The sequence below is a fragment of the Camarhynchus parvulus genome, chromosome 18 (genome assembly GCF_901933205.1).
Source record: "Camarhynchus parvulus chromosome 18, STF_HiC, whole genome shotgun sequence".
Taxonomy (NCBI): Eukaryota; Metazoa; Chordata; class Aves; order Passeriformes; family Thraupidae; genus Camarhynchus; species Camarhynchus parvulus.
In genome coordinates, this window is record NC_044588.1 from 10,979,959 (window position 1) to 10,996,261 (window position 16,303).

At 49.5% G+C, this 16,303-nt stretch overlaps 1 protein-coding gene across 1 annotated transcript in view; it reads right to left on the bottom strand.

Moving 5' to 3' along the window:
- Positions 1-689: 689 nt before the first annotated feature.
- TMEM94 (transmembrane protein 94) overlaps positions 690-16,303 on the bottom strand; it is a 51,147-nt gene continuing 35,533 nt past the window's right edge. The window contains 17 exon segments of the mRNA XM_030962037.1: positions 690-3,412; positions 4,247-4,417; positions 4,659-4,752; positions 5,850-5,944; positions 6,216-6,370; positions 7,051-7,132; positions 7,595-7,680; positions 8,071-8,148; positions 8,946-9,135; positions 9,669-9,777; positions 11,196-11,295; positions 12,151-12,266; positions 12,891-13,029; positions 13,229-13,410; positions 14,571-14,621; positions 14,624-14,787; positions 15,977-16,079. Coding sequence (XP_030817897.1) covers positions 3,340-3,412; positions 4,247-4,417; positions 4,659-4,752; positions 5,850-5,944; positions 6,216-6,370; positions 7,051-7,132; positions 7,595-7,680; positions 8,071-8,148; positions 8,946-9,135; positions 9,669-9,777; positions 11,196-11,295; positions 12,151-12,266; positions 12,891-13,029; positions 13,229-13,410; positions 14,571-14,621; positions 14,624-14,787; positions 15,977-16,079 — 1,988 coding nt within the window. The 3' untranslated portion in view covers positions 690-3,339.

Sequence of the window (16,303 nt, forward strand, 5' to 3'; positions counted from 1 at the left end):
TGTCCTTTGTGTGAAATGGGACAAACTTGTCTCCTGCTGCTTGAAGTCCACCGAAGATCAGCTTTATCCTGTCCCTTGAGCACTCCACGGTTCCTCAGATATTCTCCCCTGGTGAGTCCCAGTCACCCCCAGTAAGGTGAATGTTCAGTATGAGTCTCACCACCACAACAGTGACATGGTGACAATGCTGGTGTGCCAGTGCCCAGTTCTGCCCATGTGCCAGGCACAACATTCCTCCCTCCTCCTGCCTGCTCAGAGTGTGGCCATTGTCACCCCAGTGCCTGCTTTGCTCAGGACAAGCAGCCCAGGCCTCCTTATCCCACCACTGCTTGTCTCCAGTGCTCCCAGTGCCTTTTCCAGCCGACCCCAGCCTTTCACCCACCCAGAGGGACTCAAACTGTGCCTCCAGCCTTGACTGAAGCAGTGCCTGGGATCCAGGAAACCAAACTTACTTTGTAGGAAGAGGCTTTCAGAGACGGACAGATTTGCCCAAAGCTGAGCAGAAACTGGGAAAAAGGCCAGAACTGGATCCCAGGAGCATCAAGCTCTCAGGCTGTGTCCCTACAACAGGAAAATCACACCCTGTGACCCCAGCAGCCACAGACATTTTTACCTCCTTCCTTTGCTGGGTGCAAACTCGTTCCCAACTCCTGGGTGTGTTATCCAAGACAATCATTTATTGCCATTCATATACTGGATGCTTGTGGGTCTGGGTTTGTTTCTTTTTTTTTTTTTTTTTATACAATTTACAAGTTTTAATACAAATGAAATATTTTTACATACATCCCAAAAAATTTAATATAAAATATACAGCATTTAAAAACATCTTGATGTAGGAAATTTCCTTCTGAAGCCATGCACTCTGACCCTTAGACACTTCAATGGCTGAGGGAAGGGTGGCACTGGCAAGACCATCCTAAAGGCTCCATTCATACACTTTAGCTCCCTCCAAGTCTAGCTGGGGAAGGAGGATGCAGGAAAATAAACATTTGTGATCACCCAGAGGAGGAAATCTTGAAGGTGCCTTCTCTAGAGGAAGGTGTGGCCAGCAGGAAGCCCCAGAATCTGCTGCTTTTTAACACCTATAACAGTTCATGGCACAGGACAAGAGCTGAGGTGTGGGTGGGGGCAAAGCTGGGACAGCAGTGAGCAGCTCTGACTCCAGCTCAGCTTGGCCACAGAGATCATATCCCACTTGTGATCCCACCCTGGCACAGGGAAGGAAAGCTGATTTCTCGGGGCCAGGTGTCACAGATCTGGAGCTGGCATTCAGTGAATTGAGGCTGCAGCTTGTTCTCCCTGAGCCCTGCAGGTGCCAGGGGAGTGAGGGCACAGTCCAGCCTGGCTGGCAAAGGTGGGCAGACACTGCTGTGGTGCAGAGGAGGAGCCCTATGAGCCCTGGGCTTCCCCAGGGAGCTGCTGGCTCCCTGTCCTGTGCAATCCTGCCAGCATGGGATCTCGACATCCACCCCCAGCTGCAGGAACTGGGTTCAGGGGTTGGAACACCCCCAGATGCCCCCTCCAGCATCCTCAGCGTGTCCCCAGAGCTCAGGGGTTGGCTGTACCCAGCTCTGCTCCTCTGCCAGCCCCACAGCAGGGTGAGGGTATTGCTTAGAGACACTCAGCCATGTCTGTGCTCTCTGGTTATGCTGAAAAGTGAGGAAGACAAGGTGGAGCAGCAGGGCAGAGCCTGGGGGTTCCAGTCAGCTCCCTGCCTGCCCAGGAGGGATCAGCTGCCACTTGTTAATCTCAGGTACCAAAGAGGAAGTAACAGCCAAATACTGTAGTGTTAAATGTTGGGACCAAAACCAGGACCAGGATTTACCAGCTTTAGTCAGTGTTTAGAATTAGAGTCAATATCTCCATGACCTGCAAATATTCTGATAACCAAGCCTGTGTGCTCCTGTGTGGCCCTTGGCTGTTAGCCCACAGCAGGACCAGTGCTCCCAGTACAGATGGGGTCTGGTCAGAGCTCAGGAGCTTGTGTGCTGCACTGGGGCAGATCATGGTTTGCCAGAGCCCTCAGGGTAGGGTCCCTCCAGGCAAACGAAGAGACCTCCAGAAAAACACTGAGCAGATGTTGCCCAGGGAGGTTGTGGCTGCCTCATCCCTGGAACTGCTAAAGGTCAGGTTGGACAGGGCTTGGAGCACCCTGGGATAGAGGAAGGTGTCCCTGCCCATGGCAGGGTGCCCATGGCAGGGGGCAGAACAAGATAAGCTTTAAGGCCCCTTCCAACCCAAAGCATTCTGTGGTTCTGTGTGAAGGCATTAGCACAGAGGGGAGAGACTTCCCAGCACTATCACAGACAGACATGATTGGGCGGGGTTCCCTGTGCCTTGGGGAGCAAGAACTGGATGCAGCACAATCCTGGGATTGGGAAAGGAGCCATTCACCAGCTCTGTATTAGTCACAACTGCAAGTTGCAGATATCCTGCCTGGAAAGACATCCCCTCCCTCTAAGGCAGGATAGTCAGGACTCAGGCTTTATCTCGAGCTGTGGTTTTCTCAAGCAGGCACATTACTGAAGCAGAACAGCAGTTTGGATCACAGACAGGAGAACAGCTACAAAACCTCTCTGGGGGTTGTTAAAGAACATAAAAGCTGGTTCAACAGGGCTGCAGGAAGCTGAGCCATGCTGGCTCCCTGCAGGCAGGCAGAGCTGCCCTCCCTCGGCACCAGATCACAGGCGGCTTTTCCCAAAGCGCTGTCTCATCCCTCTCCTGACATAGCCAGCACACGGCTGGGACAGCGACACTAGAGGGCAGGGCTGGCCCAGCCCGGCTGTCCAGAGACCCTTTCCCACTGTCCCCTCGAGAATGTGAGCTCCCAGCACTCTGGGGACTGCAAGAGGGATGGCTCCTTTGCCCCGGACACAGGGCAGGGAGGTGGGGAGGGCATGCACAGGCACGCACACACGGAGAACGGACTGAATTGTAAAACCAAAACGGGTTTCAATAGAGATCTGCTTCAGCAGCTCTACTGGTCCCAGATCCTCCTGCCAGGCCCAGGAAACCCATCTGTTCACAAAGAGGAAAGGAGCCGCTTCATTTTAGCATCACCATGATACTAACAAATACCTCCAGTAATAAATAAATAAAGGAAGAGCAACCTGAACAGGCACCAGAGCTTGCAGGTTCCTGTGAGGGTACCTGGTAGGCTGGGAGGGGGCTGCATACCTGTGGGGGGATCCCTGCCTGGGCCCTGGGAAGGTGCAGGTGTAGTTTTGCCAGGAGGCTGTCTGGTTTGCATGTGTGATGGAAAATTCCCTGAGCCTTTGGTGCAGCCACTCTCCCAGTGGCTGTTTGGCCCTGGCTCTGGGGAACTTGAGCTGGGTGCTTTTAAAATGGCGAATTCATCCCCAACTTAGTTTCAAACTGCAACTTCTGCCTCTTTTGGTAACGGACACGGACCCTGGAGAAGAAGAAAGAAGGGAGTCAGTATGCAGAGGGAGAAAGGTAAGACTCTTCCACTGCCATTCCTGAGCTGCTAGCCCCAAGAAGCAGGGAAGCCCCTGGCCTGGGCCCTGTGGTAGCCTGGGAGGGGAATCAAATCCAGAGAGCAACCAATGGTCTCAGTCCTATCCCATCCAGCTAAATCCCATCTCCAGGGACACCAGACACAGCACAGAAAGGTCCAGAAACCCTCTGCAGGAACTGAGATGGTGTCTCCATCCCCATCAGGGTTCCCTGTAATCCCCGCTGCTCCTGCCCAGCCCATTTCCTGAATCAATGTTCATCAGTGTTGACTCCAGCCCTGGCTGCTCCCTGTGCTGGGAAGAACAGCCAGTCACTGCCTGCTACTCATTCTTGGCTTCAGCCACTTCCCGTGAAACGAGTCCCACAGTCCAGGCTCTGTGTGAAGGCACATTTCCTCTGCTGAGATTCAATGCCTCTCTGTCCTCATGGGACACGATGGAGAGAGCAGCCCTCCCCAGTTCCACACTGGTGTTGGATAGACCTTGGCTGTCTCCCTCCCTTTGGTCTGAGATAAGGGAATTTTGTTCTCCCTTCCTGCTCCCAATCACTGCCACTGCCCTTCTGTGACCCTGCTTCCTCCCCTGCACTTCCTCCCTGGGAGGTGGAGCGTGGGCCTGCACACAACAGCCAGGTGATTTACACAATGCAGTCAGCTCTTCCTTTTTGTTCCCCACCCTGTTCCCTGGGCATCATTATTTTTTGCAGCTCAAGGCCAGACTGGAGGGAGGCTTCAAGCCCTTTCTCCCCATCCTCCCTACAACCCCCATACCTGATTTCATGCAGCTTGACAATCTCATTGATGATAACCACAAGGACCAAGGAAAGAAAACCCAGGAGCCATGCGACCGGAGAGATGGAGACGTGGTTAAAGGTCAAAGAAGAGTTGAGGTTTTCCCAGAGTTTCAGGTCCAGCACAGTCTGTGCCACTTGCCCCAGCACTCTAAAATTAAGAACAGACACAGCAAATCTCAGCAGACCTGACAAGATTCCCAGGATCTGCAGATCAGGGTTCAGGCCCAGATGAAATGCTCACACCAGAGACCCTTCACCAGTTCAGCAGTGGAGATCAGGTGCCATGTACTTGATTCTCCTCAGCACCAAGAGACTGGTGCTGGGGTGGGCCTGGGGCCCTCCTTGCTCCAGCATCCTGGAGCACCTTCCCAGGGGCTGTGGGTACTCACACAACAGCCACAGTGAGAGTCCACCAGCGGTTGGAGAGGGGGCTCTTCTTCCACAGGGGCTTGGTGCGATGCACGTGGGTGATGGATATGAACACTGCAGACAAAAGGGGATTATTCAGCATCACACACAGATCCAGCACTTTACAAGCTACCAACACCTGTTACTTCTAAGGGATATGGGGTTCATGTCCCTGGAACCAGCCTACCATTTGGGGCTCTTTCAGAGCAGGCTCCCTACAGCAATTCCAAGCCCCTGGAATGCAGCTGGGGCAGTGCAGTGGTTGTACTGCACACAATTGTTCACTGCTGGGTTGGTTCACAGCCTGGGAGCTCAAACAGAGCAGGCAAAGGCCCAGGTCTGGGGAGTGGGACAGGGTGGGTGTGCCCTTGTTCCAGGGCTGCAACAGAGGAAAGCTCCAGCCTAAAGAGAGATTTAGCCAGAGAGAGCCAGGGCTGTCTGTACAGGACCCAGCATTTGCTCAGCTGCCAGGCAAAGCATCCCTGTCTTGCTTTGGTGGTCTGAGGGACATAAAAGCACAGCAACCCTCTCTCTCCAAAGACAGAGATCCAATCAGGAAGCATTTCTGTTGGACTGGACACCTGCACATGTCAACACACAATGCTCTGCCCAGCACCATGGGGCATAAGGGACAGGGAACTGAGACCCTTCGGCGTTGTCAGGGAGCTGCTGGACCCACCCTGCCAGGCAATGGGTGCAGGTGATGAGGGTCAGCCAGGAGCTGGCCCCACACCCCTCCAGAGGGTTTAAAAAGGCTTCCAGCTCTCAAACAGTCACAGCTGCATCAGTCCCCTTTGTGGGAAGACAGTGGGGCATTTCACAGAACAGCAGCAGGGATCTAAATGCTTTTGAAGCAGGGAATATTTTTGGAGAGCTTCACATGCTACTACTAACTTTCCAGAAGGCAAAAGGGATTTGGCTTTTCTGGTGAGACTGGACAGAACCAGCACTTCACCAGACTGGTAGAAAGCAGAATCAGTTCTGAGGGTGTTTCTTTAATCTGCCAGGGTAATGTTTAGTCAGACAGGGGGGTCTGTGCCTGTGCTGCGAGGCCACTGCAGTGTCTGCTTCTATCAGGGAATCTGTGCTCTGGCATAGGGGGCAAAGAAAGAGACAGAGGATGCAAACTTTCACCCAGAGCAGAGAATGGGGTTCTAGGAACAGGGACTTACCTGTGTGCAAAACAATCAGGCCAGCTGTGAGCTTCTGGGCTACCAGGAGAGCATTGGAAAATGTCCCAAACCAGTCAGGAGCACCATAAGCATTGCTAGTGAATGAGAGGACACAGGAAAGTCAACAGTGGGCACTTAACTGACCTGCTCCCACCAGGGCCATGTCCTCCTTCAACAGCTGAGGAATCTGTGGGTGAGCTCAGACTGTCCTGGTACAAGGAGGTGACTGTGGGCAATGATGCAGCTGTCAAGGCCATAGCCCTGGTGGGTCATGGAAGAGGCTGAAGCTTTTTAGAGGACTGGAATCAGTCCTCCTTGGAAAGGGCAGGAGCAGTGGGGATGTGTGTGCCAGGCCCAGTTCCTCACCTGTGCAGCATGATGGAGGAGCAGGCTGTGAGGTTGAGACTGGTCGTGTTCACCCCTTTGCAGGACTCATGCAGGGTGAACCCGAAGCAGATGAGGCAGGAGCAGATGGTCAGGCTGAATTTCAGCAGGAAGCAGAGCAGGAAGTAGTGCTGGGTCTGTGAAAAAGGGAAAGGAAGGAGGATGGCATGGCCATGTCACTGGTACAACCTCCTCCCCATGGCCATCAGTGGCTGCAGAAGACAAGCTGTAGTACAGATGAGATGCTGCACTGAGGATCTGCCCTCTGGGCATGCTGCAACAGGGGATTCCCTCACTGGCTCATGCCATGGATCAATTTATTGAGCAAGCTAGGAAGGCACAGTGTCACAGACACATTTTATGAAAAATCCTTTCGTTAGGGTTTTTTCTCCTGAGAAGCTGAGAGGCCTCAGAAACAAAATGTAAATAATGGTTATCTGCTGCTGTGGAATGCAACAGGTGGATCTGTGATTGGTCCATGTTGGTTGTTTCTAATTAATGGCCAATCACAGTCCAGCTGCCTCACACTCTCTGAGAGACACAAGCTTTTGTTATTTATTCCATTCTCTCCTTTCCTTGCAAGTCTTCTGATGAAATCCTTTCTTCTATTCTTTTAGTATAGTTTTAATATAATATATATCATAAAATAATAAACCACTCTTCTAAAACATGGAGTCAGATCCTCATCTCTTCCCTCATCCTGGGACCCCTGTGAACACCACCACAGCACAGGGCCTCAGCTATGGCCTCCCACCAACACTGGGACACAACTGCAGAGAAAAATATGTGGACAATTTAAATCTGAGGGGCCACCTACCTTCTTGGGAATGGAAGTCAAGTTTTTTCCTGTTGCCATGGTCATGATGGAGCTGTGGGGAGGCTTGCCCAGGAGCGAGATACTGGAGAAAGGTAAGTTAAGTGTCTCAGTAATGTGTTCAGGCACCAGAGCTATTGTGCTTTTATCTAACATTTGAACCCAAATAACCTACTCAAACTGCTTGAAGCATTTGCACTTATCTTTACATATTCTGTAAAAGGTGTTATTCATGGCAGGTACAGACAGAGAGAGAAATTACTTCCAAATGTGTAAGGGAGAAAAAAACCACTTGTGGTACCTTGGCCTCTACCTGACATCCCAGACTTTCCATCACACAAGGCAGGGGTGAACACAGCAGCACACAAATGCTCCTGTCACTGTTTCCAAGAGCTTAGAAACAAGCAGGTGCTTGGAATAATCCCTGCACCCTTCTCAGCATGCTGTGGGTGAAGTCAGCTTTCCTTCAGCATGGACACAGTGAGGCTGAGGGAGTGCTGTGTGCATCCTGGGGGGAGTGGGAGAAGACTCCTCCTGACAGACTCACCTGAGCAGGGGGTAGCAGAAACAGGAGAGCCACACGATGTCTGTGGTACTGAGGATGGGGGGCAGCTGCACCAGGCAGGAGAGGAACTGGACAGAAACAACCCAGAGTGAAGAGCATGAGCAGTGCTAGGACAGACTTGTCACCCAAAATGCTGCTGCCTTCCCTGAAACACTGGGATGAACTGGCAACTGGGCTGCCATTGCACAGCCCCTCCATAAATTCCTGTGGCAGGAGCTGCAGAGGATGCTTTTCTCCAGGGAAAAAGGATTTGAAGGTAAATGTATGAGGATCAGGGAGAAGGGGCAGCACAGTCTGAGATCACCAAGTCTCCATCTGTAACTTCCCCACACACACTGTGCAAATCTGACTCAAGGCCACGTTCCTCCCTCGAGGCTGCCCCACTGCAGCCACCCATACCCATGTGAGCCCTCCTGTCCTCTGAGCTAAACACTGTCCCCAGCCAGGCCAGGACTCACCTGAATGACAACCAAGGTCAGCTGGCACTGCAGCAGGAAGAGGAAACACTTGCGGATCCCGTAGGTTGCATGCCTGGCCTGGAAGGAAGCACAAGCCCTCAGAGCCCTGCTGGGAGCAGCTGCCAGCCAGGAGCAGTTACTGACAGCAGGGACAGAACATGTGGCCTGCAGGGGAAGTGGGAGGGGAGAGCATCTGGACACACTGAAAGCAAAAAGGGAAGGTCTCCTGCCTACATGGAGAGGTTCTGAAGGAAAGGCAGGATTTAGCCAAGGGGTAAGTTTGTTTAAACTCCTGGCTTTTCTGGGGTTACACTTCTCCTTAACACTGCATTGTTGCCTGGCTAGGGATCTCTGCAAGATTATACTTCATCCAGATGAACAATATTCATGTTCTGTTGCCATAAGGCACCATTTCCAATCCATTCCCTACATCTTGGACCAGGAGGGCCAGGCAGGAAGATTCTCCCTTTTGTGCTTCCTGGACAAAGGCCAGGAGTGTCACCCTGTTCTTTTAAGTCTTCTGATGTTTACATTTTTGTAATGGAGTTTCTCACATGCTTTTCATGTAAATAATGATTGTTTTGCATTCCTTTCTGGAGGAGGAGAAATTTGATGGACTGTTGGTTTGGTAAGTATGGCTAGAGAGGTGGCAATTTCATCCTCCAATCCATGGTCACTTCTCAAAGTCTATAAATATTGGAGTTTGGAAATAAACTACATTCCTTTTACCTTGGGCATTCCAGCCTGTGTGTGTCGTTCATTTCATGTCCTACTGTGACACAGGAGGCACAAGCAAAGCTCCTGCTGGCAGCACTGTGGGCACCTCGAGCACAATGCTGGTGTGAGCTCCTGGCTCGGGGGATTGCTTGGCTCACCTGCTCTATGAGCCTGATGATGCTGGTGCTCTCCTCCTGGCGGAAGGACATGGAGCAGGGCAGGCTGTTGAGCTGCCCTGAGAGCTGCAGCGGGGTGAGCTCCTCAGAGCCATTGCTCAGGGTGGTGCTGGTGGCATAGCCAAAGGTCTCCCAGGAGCAGCGGGATGGGTAGAGAGGGTCCAGGGCTATACTGCAAGGACAACACAGGGCTGTTGGTGAAAGGCCTCATCCCAGCAAGGAAACTGTCTCACTGCAGTCCAGCTTGGAAGGTCACTCTGTGCTGTGCCATGCTCTGTATACCTTGCTCAGGTAGAGAAGCCTGAGCTATAACATGAAATTAGGATCAAACTCCCTAGAGTTTCAGTTATTCACAGAGAAATAATGAACATATTTGGGTTTGTGGCACAAGGTCAACAAATTGGCTGATCCATGGGGTACTTTCACTCTTTCACCCAATGGGAAGGATCTGTAATGGCAGTTGGGGCACAACAGTCCAGCATGTAAGAGACTATCTTCCTTTCAGACATGGAAATACCTCTGTGTATCAAGGGCCTTAAACAGACATCCCCATCCAATCCCCCCAAATCTCCCTCTTGTAGACAAAATGGACAGAGCAATTGTGAGCACCTCCCTGCACAACCCACAGGTGTGGTGTGACCCATGGCCGGGTACTTGCTAAGATGGAGGCAAAGGCAGCTGGAGGAGGAACAGAGCCTGCCCCACCTGATATCACTCTGCAGGAAGAGGCAGCTGTTCCGAAGGTTGGCAGAGCTGCCCAGACAGCAGGTCACCTCCCCATACTCCTGCATGATCTTGATCATCTCACACATGGCTGCAGAGGGACAGAAGGAGCAATAGTGTGTTATGTCATTATGCACACAAAAATTCAGTGTTTCACACTCTTTCCAATCTGGATAACAAACAGATCCTTTAAAACTGCCCCATCTGAGATTCATCACTGTGTACATTGAGATCCACAGTCAAAGCACACAATTAGAAAGTTAATTAACTGCAGACCAGGTGCTCTATCTACCTGCCACTGCAGGAATTATCTGTGGTTCACAGAACTATGACCCAGAGATTTGCATCTCCAGCACACCTCTTTCAGACCATAGCTGTAGGCATAGCCTGAGTGCATAAAACAGCTTCAACAGCATCAAATGCTCTTGTTAGAAAACAGCAGAAATTAAATAAACCTAAATCATTCAAACTGAAAATAAATACAGTGTTTCAAACTCAGCAGCACATCACTAGTGTTGTTGGAAGTCTAAAGGAAGGGAGGGAATGTAACAAACCACTCCAAAAGCAGTGCCACATTTAGACATACACACAGCCAGCCCCTGTTCCTGCACTCCCACCCACCAGCACCACCTCTACCCTTTATCAATATGTTTATTGACATCCCTGGGGCCTCTAAGTCAAAGCTGCTGTTTGATCTGATTTCAGTTCTGTAGCTCCATGCACAGTGCTCTGTGTGTACATGGATTTTCCAGAATGCTCCAGGCAAAAAACCCCAAACCTCCCCTCTGCAGACTCCCCTGTAAACACCTTCCCTAAATGCCTGCTGCACAAAGACTGCAGCACAGCGAGGGGTTGGGTCAAGAGGGGAGCTGCCACTTCTGTCAGAGAGAGGAAATCTGGGCACTAAGCGTGAAGGCAGACTGGACTGTGATTGACATGCTGGAAACTGTGACCAGAGGTACTAAAATGGCAAATCATGATGATGCTCCACATTTACTGAAGATTTGGCAGTTATTTGCCAGTTGAGCACTCAGCCCCTTTATTTAAGTAATACCTCAGAGAGAGGGAAATTTTGTCCTTTCTGTTTCCTGCAATCAAAAACTGCAAAGCAGCAGAAGGTGTTAACAACAACTGCCAGGGGAACATTCTTCTGGGAAGTGATTTCCAAGTTATAGAGGAGCTGTGAGCAGAGATCAAAGTCTCCTGGTACACTGATAACACTTATTTAATGAAAGGCAGTAGCATTTTGGATGTTTGCTTTTGTATCTCTTATGAATGCAAATTGAAAGGAGTGGTTCTCAGCCCAATTCAGCAGCTGGACAACAGCTGCACTAAAATTCAGTTAACACCTGGCTCCCCACAGGTAGCAACAGAGGGTAATTAATATCAACATGTCCCTCTAAATTTCTGGAATGTATTCCCTTCCCTTCATCCATGGCCACACTTGGATGAGCCAAACCAAGGAGCTGGGGAAGGAATTCATGGACAGGAGTAGGAAAGGGCACTCACTCTCTGGGGTGCAGTCTGTGAACAGGGGCACCAGCAAAGGCACGTTGTCAATGTTCTGGAGGTGAGGTCTCACCTGGTGGATCCCCCGGGGGAGTTTGGCCTGAAAAAGAGAAAGGACAGATAAAGCAGGGGTGTGAGAGAGAGGCATTTCAGAGGGAACTGCTGAAATGAGAATGATGATTCCTAGAATTATGCAACTTCAAGATCAGATACAAATTCATGTTCCAGCAGACAGAACTGGCTTTCCCAAGGCACTGCCTGAAGTTTTCTGATAAAGTTCTACACTGACCTGCCAAGCTGCCTGTGCTTGCCCTCAGGATTTGTAAGGTCAGTGTGACAAACCTGTGCTCAAGGATTCCTGAGGACCTTTTGCCTGTGTGGAGAATCTAGTAAGACACATCTGCTGTCTTCTAGCAACTGCATCTATTTCAATTGCAGCCACATCAGCCTGCAGCAAGGCAGGAAGGGTTCTTGCCTTTTAAAACCAGGCCTAAAAGATTTTTTTGATCCGTATCTCTGACATTCTTGTAATCTCTGCTGAGTACATGTGAGGTCTTTCTGAAGCAGGAAGGGCTTGTCTCACACTGACCACTGGGCTGCACCAGTCTGTGGCTCACAGCTGGAGGACAGAGTGTTTCCTCTGTCTACATGGAAAGTGGGGATGTTCCCACTCCCTGCCCAGCCCATGAGACCCAGAGGAACTGAGATGCAGCTCTCAAGGTACCCCATGTTTGCTAACCTCCATTCCTAAACTCCTAAGCTGTTCAGCAAAAGTAACTAACTTAGAGAATCCCAAATTTCCCAGGCTCTAGATACCAAGCTGGAAGAGGGTGAGAGAAATCAGGCATCCCAATGGAAACCAATCTCCTTTGAAAAGGAATTTCCTCTGAGAGTACTGAGGTGACACTCCTGCCCATGACAACAGCAGAAGGTGTACAAGGAGAGGGGCCCTCACCCTGTTGCAGTCCTCCAGGAAGCTGGGGATATCACTGTCTGTTGGCTGGAAGCTGATGAGATCCGAGTGCCCTTCCTCTTCCATCAGCAGAAGCCCCTCCACATCATCTCGGGAAACTGGAGCAGAGAGGAGCAGCATAAACAACAATCCCAAACCTGCCTGTGCCACCCCTGTGCCACCCACATGGGACAGGCACATGGCACTGCAGAAGCCAGGAAACGTGAAGCCTGATTTTCTGGGTTAGCAACACTCAGATCTCCCACTCAGTCATATAAAATGCAGTATTTTTAGATGACTAATCTGTTCAGAGGTAGATATGTGAGCCTAGTCTCTGCTCTTTTGAGACATGATACTTTATCTGTTCTGCTGTCCTTCCAGGGGAAGAGAATAAAGAAATCCCAGCTGAAGTAAGAAAAAAAAAAGAGTAATGGACAGGCAAGTGACCTTCAGTGGCTTGACCAGGACCCCAGCAAGAACCAGAAGCACACATGAATACAAAAATTCATGGCAGCTGGTGCATAGAAGGATGTCTGTTTCCAAAAACTTGGTACTGGCTGGCTAGAAAGGCTATAAATGTAAAGTGGTGTCACTTACACACACGCACCTGAGGCCCATCCAGTTTTGTGCTCAAAGCTCCTACAGATCAAGTGTCTGGTGTGGACACAGGAACCTATGAATGGGTTTAAAAGAAGCACCCAGGAAACAGATGGCATTCAGAGTGGCCAAGGCACAGTTCTCACCCTGATGGAGGTCATCGTGCAGGGAGCCAGCATGGCTGGGGCTGGATGGGGGGATCTCTGAGCCAGGCACATCACCATTGGGTGTTAAGGATATGTGGCAATTCCAGCCAGTCTCCAGACCCATTTTCTCAGCAAACACCTGTGGGTGAGCAGACAAAGGGTTTTAGAGTGGCTGCCCAGGCCAGAGCACTGCAGACTGATGCCATACTGAGCACAGGTTCCTTCTGGACTCATTAGTGGGCTGAATTAGATTAACCTTACATTGCACTGGAGCTAAACTCTCCAGTCAGACAAGCAAGGGCCATGCAAGGTCAGGGGGTTCAGCAAAGACAGCTTACCTTGCTTTTGAGCTCATCTTCCAGGGAGAAGTAGACAAAACGAATGCAGGCATTGACCAATCCATCAATGAGGCGGACAATGTCAAGGCGGGCCTGATACTGAGATGAGACCATTCCCATGAAGATCTGTCCACTCAGAGCCTGGATACAGTCTTCCTTCTCCATCACTTCCCCAATCCCTTCTTCAGGCATGCAAACAACACGCAATCCCATTGAGACATGGGGGCCACGTGTGCATCAGACAAAGGCCACGTGGTGGGGAGGCCACCAAGGTGACACCCAAGGACACGGCATCCAGACACAGAAATGTGCAGGAATACAAACACAGGAGGGAAGATGAGGAGACATCCATTTGTCCCAGCATACCCAGTCACAGAAGTGGTTTCAGGACATCACCACACAGGAGACCAAGAACACAAGTGGGAAACAGCAAGCATGAAAAGGAAAAAGACAAAACAGAAGGCAGGGATCAGTCACAAGGAATTTGGGTAGAAAGGTCAAGGATGTGTGCTTCATAGTGTTCACATTTGCATTTTAAACACATCCTACTGTGCCTAAACAACATGATAAGTCTAGCTGAGGCACAGTGGCATCAGAGCACGAGGGGCTGATGCAAAGGAACTGAATCATGTTCCCTGCAAACACTTCCAAAAAGCCTGCAAAGGCTCTTTGACAGGGTTCCTTCACCATCACCAGAAGCCAGTGGTGAATGGGGGCTGGATGAAGCATGAAGAACAAAATAATAAAACACTTCACATAGTTGCAAGGCTTGCCACAGGTGGAACTCAAAAGTATTCTGAAAACAGTCACAACTGTTCCTAGCAGTTGGAAACCCCACTAGTCACATTTTACAGAATGGGAGACCAAGGCAGAAAGAGGATAAGACTGGTTTTCCAGAAGAGCCTTCCTTCTCAGTTTCCATTGCTGTTCTGAAGGACATGTACATGTCATGTTCATCTAGTGGGAATCAGTTCCTTCAGCACAGCAACAAAATCTGTCAATGAATAATAGTTGCATAGCACTATACATTTCAATCCTTTGAAAAGCCCATCCCATGTGATTTCCATAAAATCAGACAAATAGCAAAAAAAGTACTGAAATACTCAGAAGTCTTGACTCTCTGTAGCCTACTTTAGAAACAGACTTCCCACAAGGAGAATAATTTCTCTGTAAGCTTCAATAACTTAACTAGAAATACCCCTACCAGCTGCCACATCATTACTTCCTCCGAAAACCCATCTACTTCAGAAACTCTTCCTTCCAAATTTCCATCTGCTACTCTGAATAACAATGTTCTTACAGCTCTAGGCTGATCAGGGGCCAGCAGCAGAGACACACATACCATCTGAGCTCCAGCTGTTCCTGCGGCTGCTCTGTTTGATGGGAGTGGTGCCGGGAGGTCGCAGCAGGTGAAGATCGCGCTCTGCCCCGGCACCTGCACCAGCTCGATGCACTTGCCATTGAGCTGGGAGGACAGGGCACAGTGCATGGGCTTGTAGGCAAAGGCAGAGCAGTATCCTGACAGGCAGGCTCGCTGGTAGAAATCCAGCACCTTCTTCCTATGTGGAAGAGGGAAAAAACAGGCAAAGTTAGCAAAAATGTGCCACATTTCTGACAATACAGAAATGCTGTAGTTCCGTGTATTTGGAAAAATGTCTTCCATAAAGAGTGGTTAGAAAGTCTGAAGAAGCTTTTCCCTACTGCTTCTGCATTCTCCAAGCTGCAGGCATTGCAGAGCAACAAGAACACATATTCCAATAGGGGCAGTGGTGAATGTTTCTGTTTGCTCAGATTGATGGGTATGAACACAGAGCTCTTCAAATATACTTATTAATATAATATGCTCTATATGGCTGCCAGATTACTCCAAGAAAGTTCATTGCATGACAGCAGAAGCTTAATTCATCAGACATAATTTATCTCTAGGGAGATAAACACCAAAGAGGGAACTGACAACTCTGACAACAGGATCTACGGCAGAGATGGTTGCAGGAGCAGACTTTTCTCCTATCCCCTTTCAGAGTCTGGGTCCCAGGAGCTGTATTTAGTCAACATTCAGTAACTGAAATAAGGTAAAGTTCCTTCTCTAAGCTGAATTCACAAAGGTAACAAATTAGACTATACATCAGATTTTTAATTTGCTTGTAACATGATCAATATTCCAAAAAGGGTAAGTGCCAGTTTTTTCACACCTGAGGATAAGCAGATTTAGAAGAACAATGTGAAAAGTCAGTGAAACTAAACATTACTGGTCTGCTGTGCCATTAGGAACAGCAATTCAGCCTGTAGATGAAAATGCAGCACACACTGTCAGATATTGCAGCAGGACTCCAAGGGCGTGATGCTTTGTGTGGACTGGTTCAGGCACAATTGATCATTTTGCATTTCATGTAAGACAACACATTTTTCTTGAAAAGCAACAAAAAATCCACTGCCACTAGCATGACCTGATTATAATTCAGTCCTACAACACAGTACAGTCAGAATCAACTTACAAGAGGACAATATCCCAACAGATACAGTGAAAAGTGGCTTACTCTTCCAGACCAACTTAATACTTATTGCTATCTAATCTCTTACATGCTATGATAACAATTAATTACAAGCAGAGATGGCTCATGTTCATAGCCTGCTTGAAGCTCTTAAAAAGCTTAACAAGCATCACAAAAATAATTTTAACAGAGTGACCAGGTTCCCTCCACATTTTATCTGCAGCTCCTGAATGCCCCAAATGAGAAAGCTGCCCACCTGTCAGAGCCAGAGAGGGGGTAGATATCAGTACCATCCCAAAAGTCAGTGCAGGCCTCAAGGATGATGTCAGCTGTCCCATGAGAAAACATCTGCTCAGTGCCTGAAGTGTAGGAGAACAATGAGTCAGCATCACATATACAGCTCCCAGGAAGGGCATATCACACCAGCTGCTCCCTTATTTGTTAAAACATGAGTGTTCCCACAAAATGCTTTGATGCATTCCAGATATCCCCTTTTCCTCTGCTCAAAGTCTTCAGTCTCCATCAAGAAATTGTTCAGGATTGATGATGCACCTGCAACTGCCCTTTGTCTAATTGTGGGTTC